General features: G+C 41.4%; 1 protein-coding gene across 1 annotated transcript in view; it reads left to right on the top strand.

Annotated features, from left to right (window-relative positions):
• The window catches only part of PPP1R1B (protein phosphatase 1 regulatory inhibitor subunit 1B), a 73823-nt gene that overhangs the window by 23736 nt on the left and 33526 nt on the right, over nucleotides 1–16561 (top strand). Inside the window, exons 2-3 of the mRNA XM_018555263.1 lie at nucleotides 8527–8587; nucleotides 11561–11583. Coding sequence (XP_018410765.1) covers nucleotides 8527–8587; nucleotides 11561–11583 — 84 coding nt within the window. The remainder of the gene's footprint in view (nucleotides 1–8526; nucleotides 8588–11560; nucleotides 11584–16561) is intronic.

Below are 16561 nucleotides of genomic sequence, written 5' to 3'. Positions count from 1 at the left end.
TTTGTGTAGACTGTAAGCTCTGTGTGGAATGGACAAGGATCCTTTGTATTTGTTCAGCTCATTTTTACGTTACGGTCCAATGTATTGTTTGAACATTTTCTTTCAATTGTTTGTACAACTCTGCATTATGTGTTGTAGGGCTGAAATGGTCAAACAGTGTTTTAAAGTAGGACTGTACATAGTAAGCTGTGGTTGTACAAGCTCACAGAGCCAGTGTCCCATGAAAAATCATGTGCCTGCTTTAAAATTATTGCAGTTGTTTGCCTAGTAAATTAGATTAGAAAGGCACAACGGTGGCTACAGGAGTGATGGAAAAAGTTGGTCTTTCTTTTCTGAGCCGATAGAAGGACAACGTGTCCTTTGCTAAAACAGAAATAATACACCTCATACTGCTGCTATTGTTCTTGTACATGGGAATAAAGATGCATCATAAGAGACACAGCTTGGAGAATTTTTCCAAATCAGCTATGTTGTCCTAGATTGTTCACTTCTCCTGCCTTCTCCAAACTCTTCACCCTTTTGTGAATAACCCTGTAAGTGATTTACTGAAGGAGTTGAGAATCTTTATCTTGGGAAGAAGATTTGCCTATTTCATTTGCACATGATTGGGTATTCAAAGGGGATAGAAATTTGCTTTTTTGAGTGGAAAACTGAAGTGAATGTTCACACTATTTGTTGTGTGAAGATTATTAATTTTTTAGCTTATTATCCTGAATAATCTAGCCATTTTCTTTTGATGAAAAATCCAATAATGGGTTGTTTCCTCAATCCTTCAGGACCCGGTGAGTTAACATGTGTTGTGTTAAGGCAGTTCACTAAAAATTAATGGGTTACCAATGGGTTAACATGCTTAAGATCGCACATGACCCTTGTTTTCTAACACAATGCACTGCAGTGCACTACCTTATGCTGCAGTGCACTACAGTGACTTAACGGGTGTTGTGTTAAGTCAGCTCACTCAAAATAAACGGGATACCAACGGGTTAACATGCTTAAAATCGCACAGGACCCACTTTTTCTAACACAATAAACTGCAATGCACTACTATACACTGCAGTGCACTACAATCCAGGTGTATTGGGTTGACATTCAAAATTAATTGAACTGCAATGCATGTTACATGCATTAAACGTGTGTTGTGGTAATGTGTTATTACGTTAAGTGTGAATTCGGCCTCAAGTCCCAGAGTGCAAGTCATAACCACACAAAAAAGACCAAGTTTAATAAGTCACCTCTTGAACCAGCTGAGTACAGTTTACATAAGGAAGATGTAAAGGTGCAAAAACAGTAATGGAAAAATCATTACCATGTACAAGTCTGACAGATGACATAAAGGCAAACCAACTGAATGGATACATTTAGAAAGTACATGACAACATTATCCAGATGTTATATTTTTACCATCAATGAGCGTAGAATCGGAAAACATTTTCTGGTAAATTTTAATTTCAGGTATATGCTGAGCAGCGATATGCATGGAAATGTTAAATGTAGACATTAGTGCCCTGTGATTTCATAGAGAACTATTTAAAAGGAAACATATAGGAGTCTATTTATACATTTTTTTCACATAAGATTCACACAGTGCTCACCCAGGATTCAGACATCTTCCTAATGGAATCCAATTAGAAGTGTGTGAATGGTGTGTGAATCTGTAGTGTGGAAATATGGAGTTGCTGACCTGAAATCAGAATTCACTTTGACCTTCTTCATCTGCTTTCTTCTGCTGTATCTCTGTTAAGAAAGTATTGGAACCAGAGACTAGTAACATTCAGAAATAGTTCTAGAACAGCAACCCCTGTATTTCTCTAATTACAGGTTTATTTTACAGAAAACCTTTCCTGAGAGAAACATTTCAGCTGCTATTTCTGATGAAAGGGGGAGAAGGAGGTTTAAAGTTACATTTTGGTAATGCGTGGACAAACCATTTAAGCATACTAATATTAGTGTTAGCAGCACCACAGCACAGCACTAAAAGTGATGCCAAAACATCATTATAAACTAGAAACCCTTCTGCATCTATGTGGCTTGTACAAGCCCTTGGTGTCTAATATGCAGCCTGTGAACGTTCAGAGTGCAGTTTGCTGTACCCCAAACCTCCATTCAGGTCTGGGACATAGTGGGCTGCACTCCAAGTGCCAGCGGCTTTGGTAGCTTTTAGTGATGAAGAGTTGAATCGATCAGCTCCTGGGCTTCCTAAGCTACTATAGATTGCTCACTGCTTCCTAGCAGCACAGCAAAACACAATGTTTCAGCATTGTGTTTAAAGGTGAAGTGTTGTGACGTGACACCATTCTCACCATTAGTCACTCTAGTATAAAAGTTTAGACAGGGAAGACATGATCCAGTCTGTCCTGGCAAACCCTGCAAGATATTACTGACATAGTGATCTATTGCTTGCTGATAATAGTAAACAATAGATGACAATTATAAGTGACGTGAATTAGGACACACCTGGATCTGGTCTCCACTGACAAACCTAATAAATGATAATTAAATCAATAAAAAGTATACCCTTACCCCCTCTCCCCATTATTGGAGCAGTTAACATCAACGGATGGTCGCAGGATAGTGGAGCTCCGGCACAGCTGAAATCCTAGGGCTGAATCCTTAGCACAGAGGACTCCCATGATACTACCCATGTGTGCCCCTGACCCCAGCGACCGTCGGAGAGAACGAAAATCTAAGAAAGGCCCTCGGAAACTTACTGAATTTTTCCGCTCGACGGGCTCGCCGCGGACTCAAGATGGCGCCGGCTCGTCCAGCACCCTGTCCTCTCTGCAACTCTCCGACAGCCGTAACGAGCGGGAGCCGAAAGGAGGTGGGAGCCAGGTGACCGCCAACCCGGCAAAATCCACGCCCAGACTGGACTCTGGGGGAGCGCAGATACGGCCTGGGGAGGGGGACGAGCGGTCTGGCCCTACTGTGCATGTGTGTGAGGAGATGAATAGCACCATTGAGGATTGTCCCACTGCTGATCGCCCCCTGCTGGACACTACCCTAGGGGACGTGCTTGTGTCTCTTGGGTGCTCCCTGCATAGAGATGTGCTTTTTGCTGCTGAGAAGGGATGTTGACGCCCTGGGAGACGGAGTCGTCCACGTCGAGGACAAGATGGGGGATTATGCGGAGGCCCATAACGATCTTCTCGTCTACCAACTGGCACAGTCAGGTTCTCCGTTGGGGATTAATGGCGGTTAAGATTGTACAGCGCTCCTGCACTTGTATCACGCTGCCGTTCAGAGGCGACACCCGGAGCTTTAGGAGAAGCTGCAGGCTCTCTACATCCGCGTCTTGTCACCGTACTGCTCTACAAAGATGGCGCCGGTGTAGTCGGCTGCCGTCACGACTGCTCTGCAGTCGTGTAAGCATTTCACTGCATATCATACTTGTACGATTGTGTATGTGACAAATAAAATCTATCTATCTATCTATCTATCTATCTATCTATCTATTCCCCATTATTCCCCTGGTCCCAACAAATTCACTGGATGCTCTTGATCACTCTTGCTTTTATTGCATGAGCATTAAGCTCTCAGGTTAGCAATTCTGTTCAGATGGCTGACAATTGCAAACCTGTGAAAATGTCACCATCATGCTAATTTCTGTCTGCTCAAATCCGACAAATAAATAAAATCTGACAAAAAAATCACATAAACAGAAGATTTCTGAGTGTGTTGTGATGAGGGTAAGGCGCCAAACACACTTGCTTTTAGGGGCAATCCCACAGCAGTGTTTATGCAAACAGCCCTATACAAAGCCATGAGAGGCTGAAAGCACCAGCAGCCGTTCACGGCCATTTAAATGTCATTGGACATGCAGCAATATTACACATTGGATTATGTAAAATAAAAAATATATTATAAGAGGCCGGAGGGCTGATTCCACTCACCATTATCCACTTATAACTACAATTATTTTTGGATGCCTTTTGAGTTTTAAGCTTTGATTAGAGTATATATACTCCTACATATAATAACTACAAATGATGGCTGAATCAGTAAAATAATTTAAAATATTAGTCTTGTTGGCTAAAGTTGTTCAATTATTAGTTCTTCCTTTAGAGACGGCTTTTAGTTATTCTCTGTGGCTTGATTCCCACTAGCAGGTCTCTTGTTATGTTCTGAGTTTATAAATGTCATGTGTTAGGGTTGTTCTAGTATCTCTGTACATCTGTAATTAGGTTTATTTAAATTTATAATACGAAGCACAGCTGTATGTGTTGTACAACTTACAAAAGGACTTAGTGTTCACTTTCTTCGAATACGTAACAGATAACATGCCTGTACTAATATAATAAAGTCATCAGAACAATCATTGACTGAATGCAACCTTATTGAACAAACCGCAATGTGGGGAGCTTACAAGGGGAGAAGAATAAAGGGGAAAGACAGACACAACATCTACCGGCTCTACTTCCTCCTTTGTTTTGTTGGTCCACTTGTGAGTAGACTAGGTGTGTAGCAGTGATTTAAAGGGACCAGGTGATATGTTCCTTCTTGGTTTTATGGGAAAGATTAAATAGTTTTACAACACGATAGTTGTCCAACAACACAAGTACAGTACGATAAAGCAATATTCCAGTTATGGCACAAGGCAGTCCCAAACAGGCAGACTTACAGGTGTTATTGTGCTTGAAGAGTGCTCTATGGCAGGTTTTCTTTGCTGGCAATAGTGGCCTCCTGAAGGGTGTTGTGCTGGCGATACCAGATGCAGTGCTTCTGTGTTGCCTGTGTGGACTGTCCGGGAGCGCGCAGACAACAGGATGGCTCCAGGGGGACCCTGCAATCCAACCTAGATATAGCATGAATGTTAAAAAGCCCATTATGCTGCAAAGACAAGCTTCACATAAAAACAGGCAGGAAACCAGCAATGATATAAGGCAGGGCTAGGCAAACTCTGGCCCCCCAGCTGTAGTGAAACTACCAATATCATTAGGCATTGCAAGACCCTGACAGCCACAGACATGATTCCCAGAGGCAGATATATGATGGGAATGGTAGTTTCACCACAGCTGGAGGGCCAGAGTTTGCCTACCCCAGATATAAGCAATGCTATTACATTTAGGTTGTATGATTTCAGGGTTTACTGATACTTTAACCTGAGCTAAAAAATATATTAAGATGCATGGCAACACATGAGGTGGGAAAAAAGCCCTCCAAATTCCCCTAAAGGTCACCTTTGCTTTGGTTTTATTCCATCATATGTCAATGTAAATGCATGGTAAATGCATCTCAAAGGCCCATGTATGTTAGCCGGTAAGTTAAACTTGAGATAAAGTGGGAAATATTGAAATGATGGCAGATAGCAGAGGAAGCAATAGCTTCTTTGCTATCTGCAAGGGTTTTTTTTAGTATTCTGACAGCTGCTACCGTCAGAATAAAAAAAAACCTCAGCATTGGAATGCATAGCTAGATTCCTATTGGCTATTTCAATTTGCAATATCCAATAGCAAGCTGGCTATTGCACCCGCCCTCTGCTGCTGTCAATCACTAGAAGGGTACCTGATGGAGAACTTCAGGTCCCCTCTGCTGAGCAGCAGTGGGAATCTGAAGCAGCAGTGGGTGGGAGCAGCAGTGGGGACCTGAAGCAGCAGTGGGCGGGTGCAATAGCTAGTTTGCTATTGGCTATTGCAAAGTGAAATAGCCAATAGGAATGTAGCTATGCATTCCTATGCTGTTTATTTATTTCTGACTGACAGCGCCCGCGGCTCCGATGTCAGAAGAAAAAAAAACAACAGAGCAGGGAAAGGTTTACTCTGCTCGATCGAGCAGAGTAAACCTTTCTGGGAGAAAGTGTATCTAATAGCGGGAGACTCCCAAAGCGTCCAGGAGAGTTATGACAGATTAGCGTCCCTGGTTACCTGGTAACCAGGGACGCTAATCTGTATCTGCAAGTGGCCGGAGCCAGCCGTGAGATGACGGCTGGCTCTGCCCAGCTGTCAGTAGCAGTCTGTCGGCCGGCCGTTCGGACAGCTTCGGCTTTCACCTCGGATCAGTCGAGCCGAAGCATATGCCTTCGGCTCGACTGAGCCGCTCGGCCAACTTTGGGAGCTGTACGGGCTATAGTGAATAGCCCGTACAGCAGCCCTTCGGTTCTACTGAACCGAATGGGTCCTGGGGCCAAATCTAGTCACATTTTCTTGTTGTGTGAGTCTGTCTGTTTGACTATATTTTTCCCTTTTGTCATCTATTTGGGTGTGGATAAAATGTGTTTACATTAGACATAGCTCCTATTTAAAACAATATACACTCCATTGTGTGCTCTCAAGATTCTACACCTTCTAATCCTATTAATGCTTAATACTTTAACTCCACTCCTTTCTTATTCAACTGAAACAATCCGGTTACATAAAATAGCAAACATCAACTGAGATTAAAAAGCCAATGTTGACACTTAAAGTGTATTTCCACTTTTGCAGTCACATTTTAGAAAACTCCTCTAAATGTTTGTTATGTGTATCTATTACCAAAGCATACCAAAAAATTAGGGATGGACTGAAATTGAATTTTTAGACCAAAACCAAAAATAAACTATTTTATAGGCCAAAACCAAAAATGACTTTGTGATGACCCTGCTATTTCCCTTTTAAAATAGAAAAAGAGATTAAGAACACAGAGTCCTAAATCTCTTTTTCTGTAGCCCCAGTACTGAATGAACAGGAATCCTCTATACTGAGTGTTCATGTCCATTCATAAACTGAGGAAAGCAGATCAGTTATGTCCACAATCATGAATGAACAGTGATGTAGATAACGTCCTATTCATTCATAACTGGTGACACAGTAAGCTTACTATGTCCTCAGTTATTTACAATCAGCAATCAGTACTGATTGCTGAGTGTTTGTACTACGCTCTACATCCTGACCGCTCCTCCTGTCACAGGCAGCCGAGCGGGCCATTGTGGGAGGAGAGCTTGGCCTCCTATGACAGCTGACAGCTGTCTCCTCCCCGCACCACCCTGCACTGCCTACTAACAGCTTCTCTCCTTCCTTCTGGGCGCCTGCAGCTGGATCAGCTCTGTGTCCCCTTCGATCCCCATTGCCTCTGCCAATACAGGTGGGGAAGAGCAGCAAGCATCGGAGGGGACACATACTGGCACCCAGCAGGGAGGAGAGAAGCTACGAAAGCACCGCATTTTAGTCTGTTTTGGTAATATCAGCATTATGGCCATAGAATCATTTTCGGACTAAATGTTTTGGGGGCCAACATTTTGGTGCATCCCTTTTAAAAAAATATATTTATTTCCTTTTAGTTGTTTTGTTGCTGGAGGAAAAATAGCTGATTCCAGGTTTTTCTTAGCCCCTTTACAGTGATCTGTCCTTATAGAAAGACAAGGCTGAAATTTGAGGATTGTGTTTATCTCATTATCTTTATTAACATACAACTGAGAAGCCCCTCTTCCCTCACAGCCCCTCCTAAAATTACAAAAGAAGGAGAAACATGTAGATATGTAGAAATGTTAACTATTAAGAAGTCAAGAAACCCTTAACCAAACAAAAGCAATTTAAACAGCAAGAAGCAGTTTATGAGTGTATTTATTAACTTTTTTTGTTAACTTACGCCAGGGGCGCCCCATTTTTTTTTCGTCTGGAGATCTACTTTTCAAATGACGAGCTCATTGAGATCTACCAACGAAAAAACACCTGCATTCAGGGGCGGGAGGGGGGCGTAGGCTGCGCAGATAGGCCCCTCGCCCACAGTGCGATCGCCTGCATTAGTGCCTGTGTTCCAGTCCAGTGCGATCCGCAAAAATGCTGCGAGCACTATTTTTGCTCGCTATGTGAATGGGAATATGTTACAAATATAAAATAGAATGTTATCCCAAACTGGCTGCAAAAGTGGAAATAAACTTTAAAGAGGAAATGTACCCATATCTTTAAAATAACAACAACAAACACACCTTTAGAAATATTTAGCAATTACAATCTACAAACAGATACTTCTAGATAATTGCAGGCTTTTTATTTTTTTGCATACTTTATTTATTTTTTCCCCAGTCTTCTGACAGTGGCCATTTTAACTAAGGGCAGATTACTATATCTCCCTTTTCTTCCTGGAACTCTGGCACATGTGATTAGGACATGTGACCATGTACATCATCTCAGGGGAGGAAAATGCCTTTCCCTGAGATCTTATGAGATTGAGATTTCCCAGCAATGCTCTGCTGATGTAACCTTGCCAGGATGCAATGCTTTGGCACATTACATAATATGTGCCAGAAGTGGCCCAGGAAGTAGATGAACTCTATTTGTAAGTAAATTTAAAAACAAGTTTGTTTAACTAATAAACATAAGATGATACCGTGTTTCCCCGAAAGTAAGACATCCCCCGAAAATAAGACCTAGTGTCTTATTTCGTGCAAAAAAAAAATAAGACACTGTCTTATTTTTGGGGAAACACGGTATTAAGTCAGCTTGCTGAGCTGCATGCTTATGTGATTTTTTGTAAAATCAGATAAAGGTCCACTTTAAAATGGATTGTTATCTCAGCAGACCTGTAAAATGTTGTGCTTTTTTCTTTTTGCAGATCCGGAGACGTCGGCCCACCCCAGCCACACTTTTTCGTGTATCTGAACCTCAATCACCAGGTGAGCACATACCCGATCTGGTGGCATAAGTAAAGAAGGGAATGTTAAAAAGTATTATTCTTTTGATGCCTTGGTACAAATCTGTGTAGTGTAAAAGCTTATCTAAACCCCAAAACCAAATTGTAATATATTGCATCTTACCAGTCCACAGATGTGTTGGCTATGTTAGTTCTTAGCCTGAAAAAGAAATAAGTATGTAGCTACCACATCTAAGGACTGCTAAACTGCAGTAAATTACATTTTTGTCCTTGGGTTTACATAAGCTTAAGGTGCAAATCAGATAACCTCAACACATCAAAAGACCGGTTAAAGGTCAATAAGTTGAACTGGGCATTTTGTTAGATTGTTTTTCATTGTTCCACATTGTGCATGCAAGATAAGACAGTTATATGTAGAAAATCTGCGCTCCTGGAGGTAGCTAAAAACTATTAACCCTAAAGCTGCTATGGAAGGTAAAATTATATATTTAACCAGTCGACATCCGCGGTGTTAAACCCCCTTCCCATCCAGGCCTTAACACAGCGGTAAAAGGTGAGTGAGATAACACTAATATGAATGAGAATATAACTAAATCCTCATATTTTGAATCCGTGAACAGTAAACCGTGAAATATGTAAATATTAATGAATAAATAACCATGAACGTGATTGACCAAATAAAATATAGTGAAAAATCAACTTGAATCTAAGTGAATATACGATAAAGGTGAATTAAACCATGAAATTAGGTTCTAAGTGATCCACAAATTGTTGTGCAAAAAATATGTGCATGAACCTTTGAAAACACGCTGACGATAATTATACAAAAAAGAGTCAATTAAAGTCCCAATGCAAAAAGTGATGGTAACCAAGTGATGAATCAATCAGAAAGTAACAAATTGTAATAAGCAAACGAAAAACAAATATAAAGTTCTTTTAATTCCGATCCTCCAATCAGCCGTCCCCCCAGGTAATCGGTACTCACCAGAGTTGGTGAGTATATATAATATAATCACTCAGAAGGGAAGGACTTCTAATCTCCCCATTCCGATTCCCTCAAATTCCCCCGACAGCAGACCGAACACTAGCAGGCACTCCTATGATATAAATATGAGGATTTAGTTATATTCTCATTCATATTAGTGTTATCTCACTCACCTTTTAGCGCTGTGTTATTACTTTAAAGATAAGACAGTTACCACAGTTTAGAGACTATAATATCATACCAAATATGATAAATAGGAATTGCGTATCAGGTCAACAAAGAAATTCAGTCAATGTTTGCATTGTTTGTGGTAGAGATTAAATATAGACAACTCATGGGAGATAACAAAAGACTTTAGGAAAGAATGAGGATGGGGAGAAAAAAAGAGACATATGTGGTGAGAAGATGAAGAGGAAGGTGACAGGATAAAAGTGGAAAGAGCATGAAATGGAGAAGTTCAGGACAGATGTAGTCAGTGAACAAAATAAAGAGGAGATTGCAGAAGCAGTTAAAGAATCAAAAGGTGAGGACTGAACAGATATGGTAATAGGCAACAGGACAAATGTGGTGGGGCAATCAAATGAAAGGGACAGAACAGATGAAGGAAGAAAATATAGTAGAGGATTCCAGACAGATGTGGTGAGGGAATGAAATGGGAGGACAGGAAAAAGTAGTAAGGGAATAAAATGGAAGAATGGCAGATGTGGCGAGAGAACAAAGTGGAGGGAATTAAATAGAGGGAACACAACAGATATGATGATGATGATGATGATGATGATGATGATGATGATGATGATGATGATGATGATGATATGAAATAGGGGAAAGGACAGATGTGGTGAAGGAAAGACATGGAGAAAGCTAGACAGATGTGGTGAGGGAGTGAAATGAAGAGGACAGGAGAGATGTAGTGAGGGTAGGTAAGGGAGGAATAATGACACATGTGGTGAGGGAGTAAAATTAAGAAACAGGAGAAATGTATTGGGGATATGTAATGGTGAAATATGGACAGATGTGGTGATGGGGTGACATGAAGAGTACAGGAGAGATGTGGTGAGGGTATGTAATAGAGGAATCAAGACAGATGTGATTATGGAATGCAATGAAGAGGACAAGAGATCTGTAGTGAGGGTATGTAATGGAGGAATTGGTACCATTGTAATGATAGAGTGAAATGAAGAGGACAGGAGAGATATAGTGAGGGTCTGTAAGGGAAGAATCAGGACAGATGTGGTGATGGAGTGACATGATGAGGACAGGAGATATGTAGCGAGGGTCTGTAATGGAAGAATCAGGACAGATGTGGTGATGAGTGACATGATGAGGACAGGAGATATGTAGCAAGGGCATGTATTGAAGGAATCAGGATAGATGTGGTGAAGGAGTGAAGAGAAGAGGACACGAAAGATGTAGTGAGGGTATGTAATGAAAGAATAAGGACAAATGTGGTAAAGGAGTGAAATGAATAGAACAGGAAAGATATAGTGAGGGTCTGTAATGGAAAATGCAGGACAAATGTGGTGGAGTGAAATGAGAAGGACAGGAGAGCTTTAGTGAGGGTCTGTAATGGAAGAATGAGAACAAATGTGGTGAAGGAGGGAAATGACGAGGACAGAAGAGATCTAGTGAGGGTATGTAATGGAGGAATCAGGACAGATGTAATGAGGGAGTAAAATTAAGAGAACAGGAATGATGAAGTGAAGGTATGTAATGGAGGAATCGGGACATATGTGGTGATGGAGTAAAATGAAGAGGACAGAAGAGATGTAGTGAGCGTATGTAACGGAGGAATCTGGACATATGAAGAGGATCGAACAGAGAGAGGACAGAGGTGGTAAGGGGGAAAAAATGAAGAAATGGGACAGATATTGTGAGAAAATAAAATGGAAAAAACAGGACAGATGTGGAAAGAGAATAAGATGGTGTAAGCATGTCATGGGAGAAAATGGTGCAGCACACAAAACAAATAAGTTATTAATTCTTACATTTTTTCTTCTTCTATTCTTGTAGATGAAGACCCCACATTATACCAGGTTAGTAAGACATTTTCCTTTAACTTCAGAAGCTTTAATGATCTTGTCCAAAGAATCTCTAATGCATATATACTCATCAGAATAGAAAATATTAAAGTATATGTCAAGCCAAAATGTTTTTTTTCTCGTTTTGGATAGATTAGGGAAGAATTACAGTAGAACTCATAATAGGTTTTGCTGTAGGGTTTCATTAGAGAGATTTGCCCTCAAGTCTTTGCCTTGCTGTTAACAATGGTTTCACCAGACAGGAAATATGAGTAAAATCTGCAACAGAGACACGGACCAAAATAAATATCTGACAGGGATTCTAGCCTTTACCTACTTTGCTTAAGAAAAGCATTTTCTGCCTGTCTTCATTGCTGTTTTTGAGTTTCCACTGCCTGCCTGGTAAACGTCAGCAGGGCAAGAAGTTTTTGGCTTGTCATACAGTTTAATGTGTAAAGGTACCCAAAACTGAATTGTATTTTTTACTTGTGTTCTCTTTTCTACATAGAAAAAGGTTGTCATTTGAGTCAGAGAAAAGTTTTATGGGTTTGTCATTGGTAGACAGATCTCTAATCCCATTAATTTCAGTATTTTTTTGTGTTTAATCCTTAACATAAGGTGACTTGTTTTGTAATGTTACTACACAAAGCAACATTAAGCTTAAACTCCATACACAAAGACAAAGAACAGAAATGCGAAGGAGCAGTGAGAATTTCCTGGAATTAGGTGTCCTACAATAGTTTTGCTCCTACTTTTTTAGACAGCAATGGCCCATTATGCAGAATATCTGACAGGGATTCTATCCCAAATAACCAGATTCTATGATCTTTCTTATAAAAGAAGCCATGTTGGCCACAGAACTGCCTCTTATGTATGCACTATAAGGACTGTGCATCTTGCATAGTACCAAGTGGAATGACAAGGTGAGGATGCCAAAGTGCTCCTCCCCCTTTGCTCCAGAACTGAGATGCATAGAACTTGCACATCCAAACGTACATTGGTCAGGATGATGCAGGATGCAGAAATGGTGCTGTATGCCAAGCCTAGGGTTTCCACCTTTTGGTCATTAGAAAACCAGACTGAATGAGGGAAGGTGTTGCAATGTGGTTAAACCAGTGTGTTTTAGTCATAATAAGCATGTTAATACAGAGTCAGATTTTTATTACAATTATTGCAACCAAATTATGTTTTTGCATCTGGAAAGTAATTTATAACTCAGCTGTACATCTTTTATTTTGATTTGTACTTTTTATAAAGACACAAAAATTATGATTATGGTACAACTATGTTTTTAGCACTACAAAAACTAATACAAATGTAAAATGTTTGCATTTTAACTTTGGCTTTTGTGCGATTGCTCACCTTTAGATTTCTGTGTATTCCTGTTCGGATAATGTCACCCTATTGCAATTTGTAAAACAAATGTAGAATGTTTACATACTAGCAATAACAAAAGGCAAAAAAATTGCATTGTGGTAAAGCCCACAGCAACTCAGTGTGTTGGTGCAATTGGTGCACTGCATCACTATTTATTCTGAACAGCACTACAATCACTGGCGGAACTACCAGGGTCGCAATTGCGACTGGGCCCTGGTGTTCCGACTGTTGGGGGGGGCCCAAAGAGGAACAAGAGGGCCTGCTGCTCCCTCATCCCCCCCCCACGATAGTGCCGCTCCTGATCTGTCACTGTCAGCCGCCCAGCAAAGAATGTGCTGCAGGCACTGCCAGGCAACATATTCTGCTGTATGGGGAGAGGACCCGCTCCGCTTAGTCCCACCCCCTGGCCGCCGGGACACGGAAGAAAGTGACAGTGGTGGTCTGAGACTGAAGCGGCTGCCTGAGGTCCCGCGCTTTCTGCGCAAGTCAAAAGCCTTCCTGTTAACCACATGGTGCCATGGCGATGGGGGGTTGGGAAGGCCCTTCATGGTTTCTTGCACCGGGGCCTTGAAGGTTCTAGTTATGCCACTGACTACAATATACTTGGGTTGCACCTTACCACAACACACTATACTACCCCTGTGGTGTGCTGCATTACTAAAAATAGTGCATGCACCTATTTTGGTGCATTAGGAAGTCCATTCATCTGAATGGTCTGTCTTAATTAAATGCACGTTAATGCACTGCAGAGACATAAATGGGTGCTTAGGGAAAAAGGGGAGTTAATAATAAAAACTAACTATGGTTAACTAAGGGTTAAGGAGGGATTAAAAGGTTGAGCTCCTGAGCCACTTTTACATTTCAACTTTAGGGCTATTAATTATATATAACATACCAAAGAGGGAGAAATTTACGTTATAGATTGGTACACAGTCATCTACAGACCAGAAGTAAAAAGAAAAAAAGAGGAAGATAAAAACTGGTTATCGAGACCACCTAAAGGGTCATATCACTGTGGTCATTGCATGTAAACACTGTACATGCCTACAATTAAAGAATGTAAAAGTCCAAAGGATGATTCCACAGTACAAATAGACTCTTTTATGAACTGCAGTACAACTAGCCTAATATATATTGCAAAATGTTCTTGCCCAAGTTGTAAGTTGGCAAGACATTCAGACAATTGAGAAGATGGGTTTGGAAACATATTTATTAGATACATTTGAAAAGACATAAACCAATTCTGTGATATATGTGGAAAAAACACTTTGGGAAACCAGAAGAAAAAAACATTATGAGGCAAAATGTCAACAGCTAGGCGTTCGGCTATTTACTTCGGCACGGCATGGCTGATTTCAGCCGTACATCGGCTACAATCAGCTGTACAACGGCTGGCTTTAGCTGGCTTCTGTTAGCTGAACAAGCTCTGCATGTTCGGCTGAGCCGAAATGAAGAAGCCATTCGACTAAGCCGATCCAACATCTGGATCGGCTGAGCCGAACCTCCGACAGTTCACTCGCTGCCGTTTGACCCTATTCTCAAAGGGGCCGAACGGCAGTGAGAGAATAGCCAAATGCCGCTGAGCAGCCTTTGGCTCGATTATTCTGCTCCATACCTCCAAGTTATAAAAAAAATATAACAAAATATTTAAAAAAAAGAAAAAAGAAAAAAATAATTTTGAAAAAAGAAAAATAACTGTTAAGAAAATAATTTAAAAAATGTAAAGGAAATATGTTTTTTTTTAAAACAGTGTGCGGCCCCCTCCCCTTAAGGTCTGGTAGGAATGTTAGGAGGGACCCCAAGTTTTAAAAAAATGTGCAGGGTTCCCCCCAAAGTCATACCAGGTCCTTTAACCAGGCACTTTAGGTCTGGTAGGAATTTTAAGGAGGAACCCCACCCCCAAAAATGGGGGGGAAACGTGGGGCCCCCTAAAACTTCCAATCAGACCCTTAATTCGAGCATAGGCCTGGCAGGGCAGGAAAAGGGGGAGGGGGGGGGGGCAAGCGCACCCCCCCCCCCCTTGCCATACCAGGCAACATGCCCTCGGCACTGGGAGGGTTCTTTTCCCTGGAACCTTGTCTCTGTGCCGATGGGGACAAGGGCCTCTTCCTCACAAGCCCTGGGGCGTTGGTTGTGGGGGTATGCGGGCAGGGGGGCTTATTTGTATCGGGGTACCCCTTTAATAAAGGGGCACCCAGATGCGCCCCCCCCTTTGTGAATGAGTAAGGGGTATTTACCAGCCGCCGACCCAACCGCACGCTATGAACTCCCGCTGCAGAATGAAGATTCTGACAGATGCCGGCAAAATATATACAATCAACTGTTCACATTTGTCTGGCACCTGTCAAAACAAATAAACGGAGTCGGCCATGATGTCACGGCTGACTTTGCCCAGTTGTAGTCACTTAATGACAGCCCAAGGTCATCAAATAACCTGAGGACGCTGGTCGGTCATTGAATGACAACAAGTGAGAGGAGCCAGCCGTGACATAGACCATTCTCCCTGCTTCGGCTGTGACTACGGCTCAACCGAGCTGAAGCATCTGCGTTCGGCTGCTGTACGGGTTGTTGTGAATAGCCTTACAGCAGCCCTTCCGGCGGCTGAAGTGAGCCGAAGGATGAGCCGAAGCTATGGCTAGATCCTTTGGCTTCTAAATGAATAACCCTCATAATGTTTTTTGAGGCACGAACTGGGTTTTCTTTAAAAATATGGTCTTCAAAAATGTATTGCAGTGTCACCTTTTTTGGTGCTTTTAGTGCATTGTGAAACCTATTCAAATGAAGGAGCAACACTCATCATAACGCTCAATAGTGTGCATGGCTTAGTGCACATCATAAAGATATACATGGGCCTTCATTTATTTCCAAATGAAATAAAGGCTTTTGTTTATTTTTTTCTTGTACTGGTTTTATTGTCTACACTACAAAAAACTAACAAATAAAATTAATGGAACAAAGAAAAATTGTATTAATAGAAAACATTTATAAAAATTGGCAAAAGAAAAACAGCAAGAGAGAGCGGGGAGAGGAAACAGTTAATAAGGTGATACAGTCACTTTGCAAAGAGATAACTCACTGTGTTGTTATTGAATAAGTGGACTGCACACACACTCACATTGTCCCCCATTGGTTGTCCCATACTGCAGCAGAATCACACTCCACTCAGACAGGTACAATCAATGTCGGAACACTTGAAATGAACCAAATAAATGGCAACTATAATTTAGCCAGACTGACTACAGCTCTGGAAATCACTAAATTTCTAGTAGCCACTTTACTAACGGTGGTAGGGGCTACACAGGCATGTGCAAACTCAGGCGGACTGGGATGACACCAAGCCCAGGCTCATCACTAATCTGTAGTGATTTTCAGTAAGATGAGAAAAACCCTTAACCCTTTCACTGCCACTCACATAAGGCATATGTCCTAACAACAGAGCCAATTCCATCTGGCCAGGTCAGTAAGCCTTATTTCAACTGCATTCACCCTTCTGCTAAAGCTTATTCTCGCTTCAGTCATGAGAGTGGAAACATTTTCCTTTTTACTTTGCTAAAAGTATAAAGTTATATTAGATTTGAAAACACCTAATAAAGCTAGCAGGCACTGAATGAAGGAA

Source organism: Nanorana parkeri, unplaced genomic scaffold (genome assembly GCF_000935625.1).
Source record: "Nanorana parkeri isolate BGI_ZX_2015 unplaced genomic scaffold, ASM93562v1 scaffold190, whole genome shotgun sequence".
Classification (NCBI taxonomy): domain Eukaryota; kingdom Metazoa; phylum Chordata; class Amphibia; order Anura; family Dicroglossidae; genus Nanorana; species Nanorana parkeri.
The sequence above is the reverse complement of the archived record's forward strand: the minus strand, read 5'-3'. Positions and strand labels throughout refer to the sequence as shown.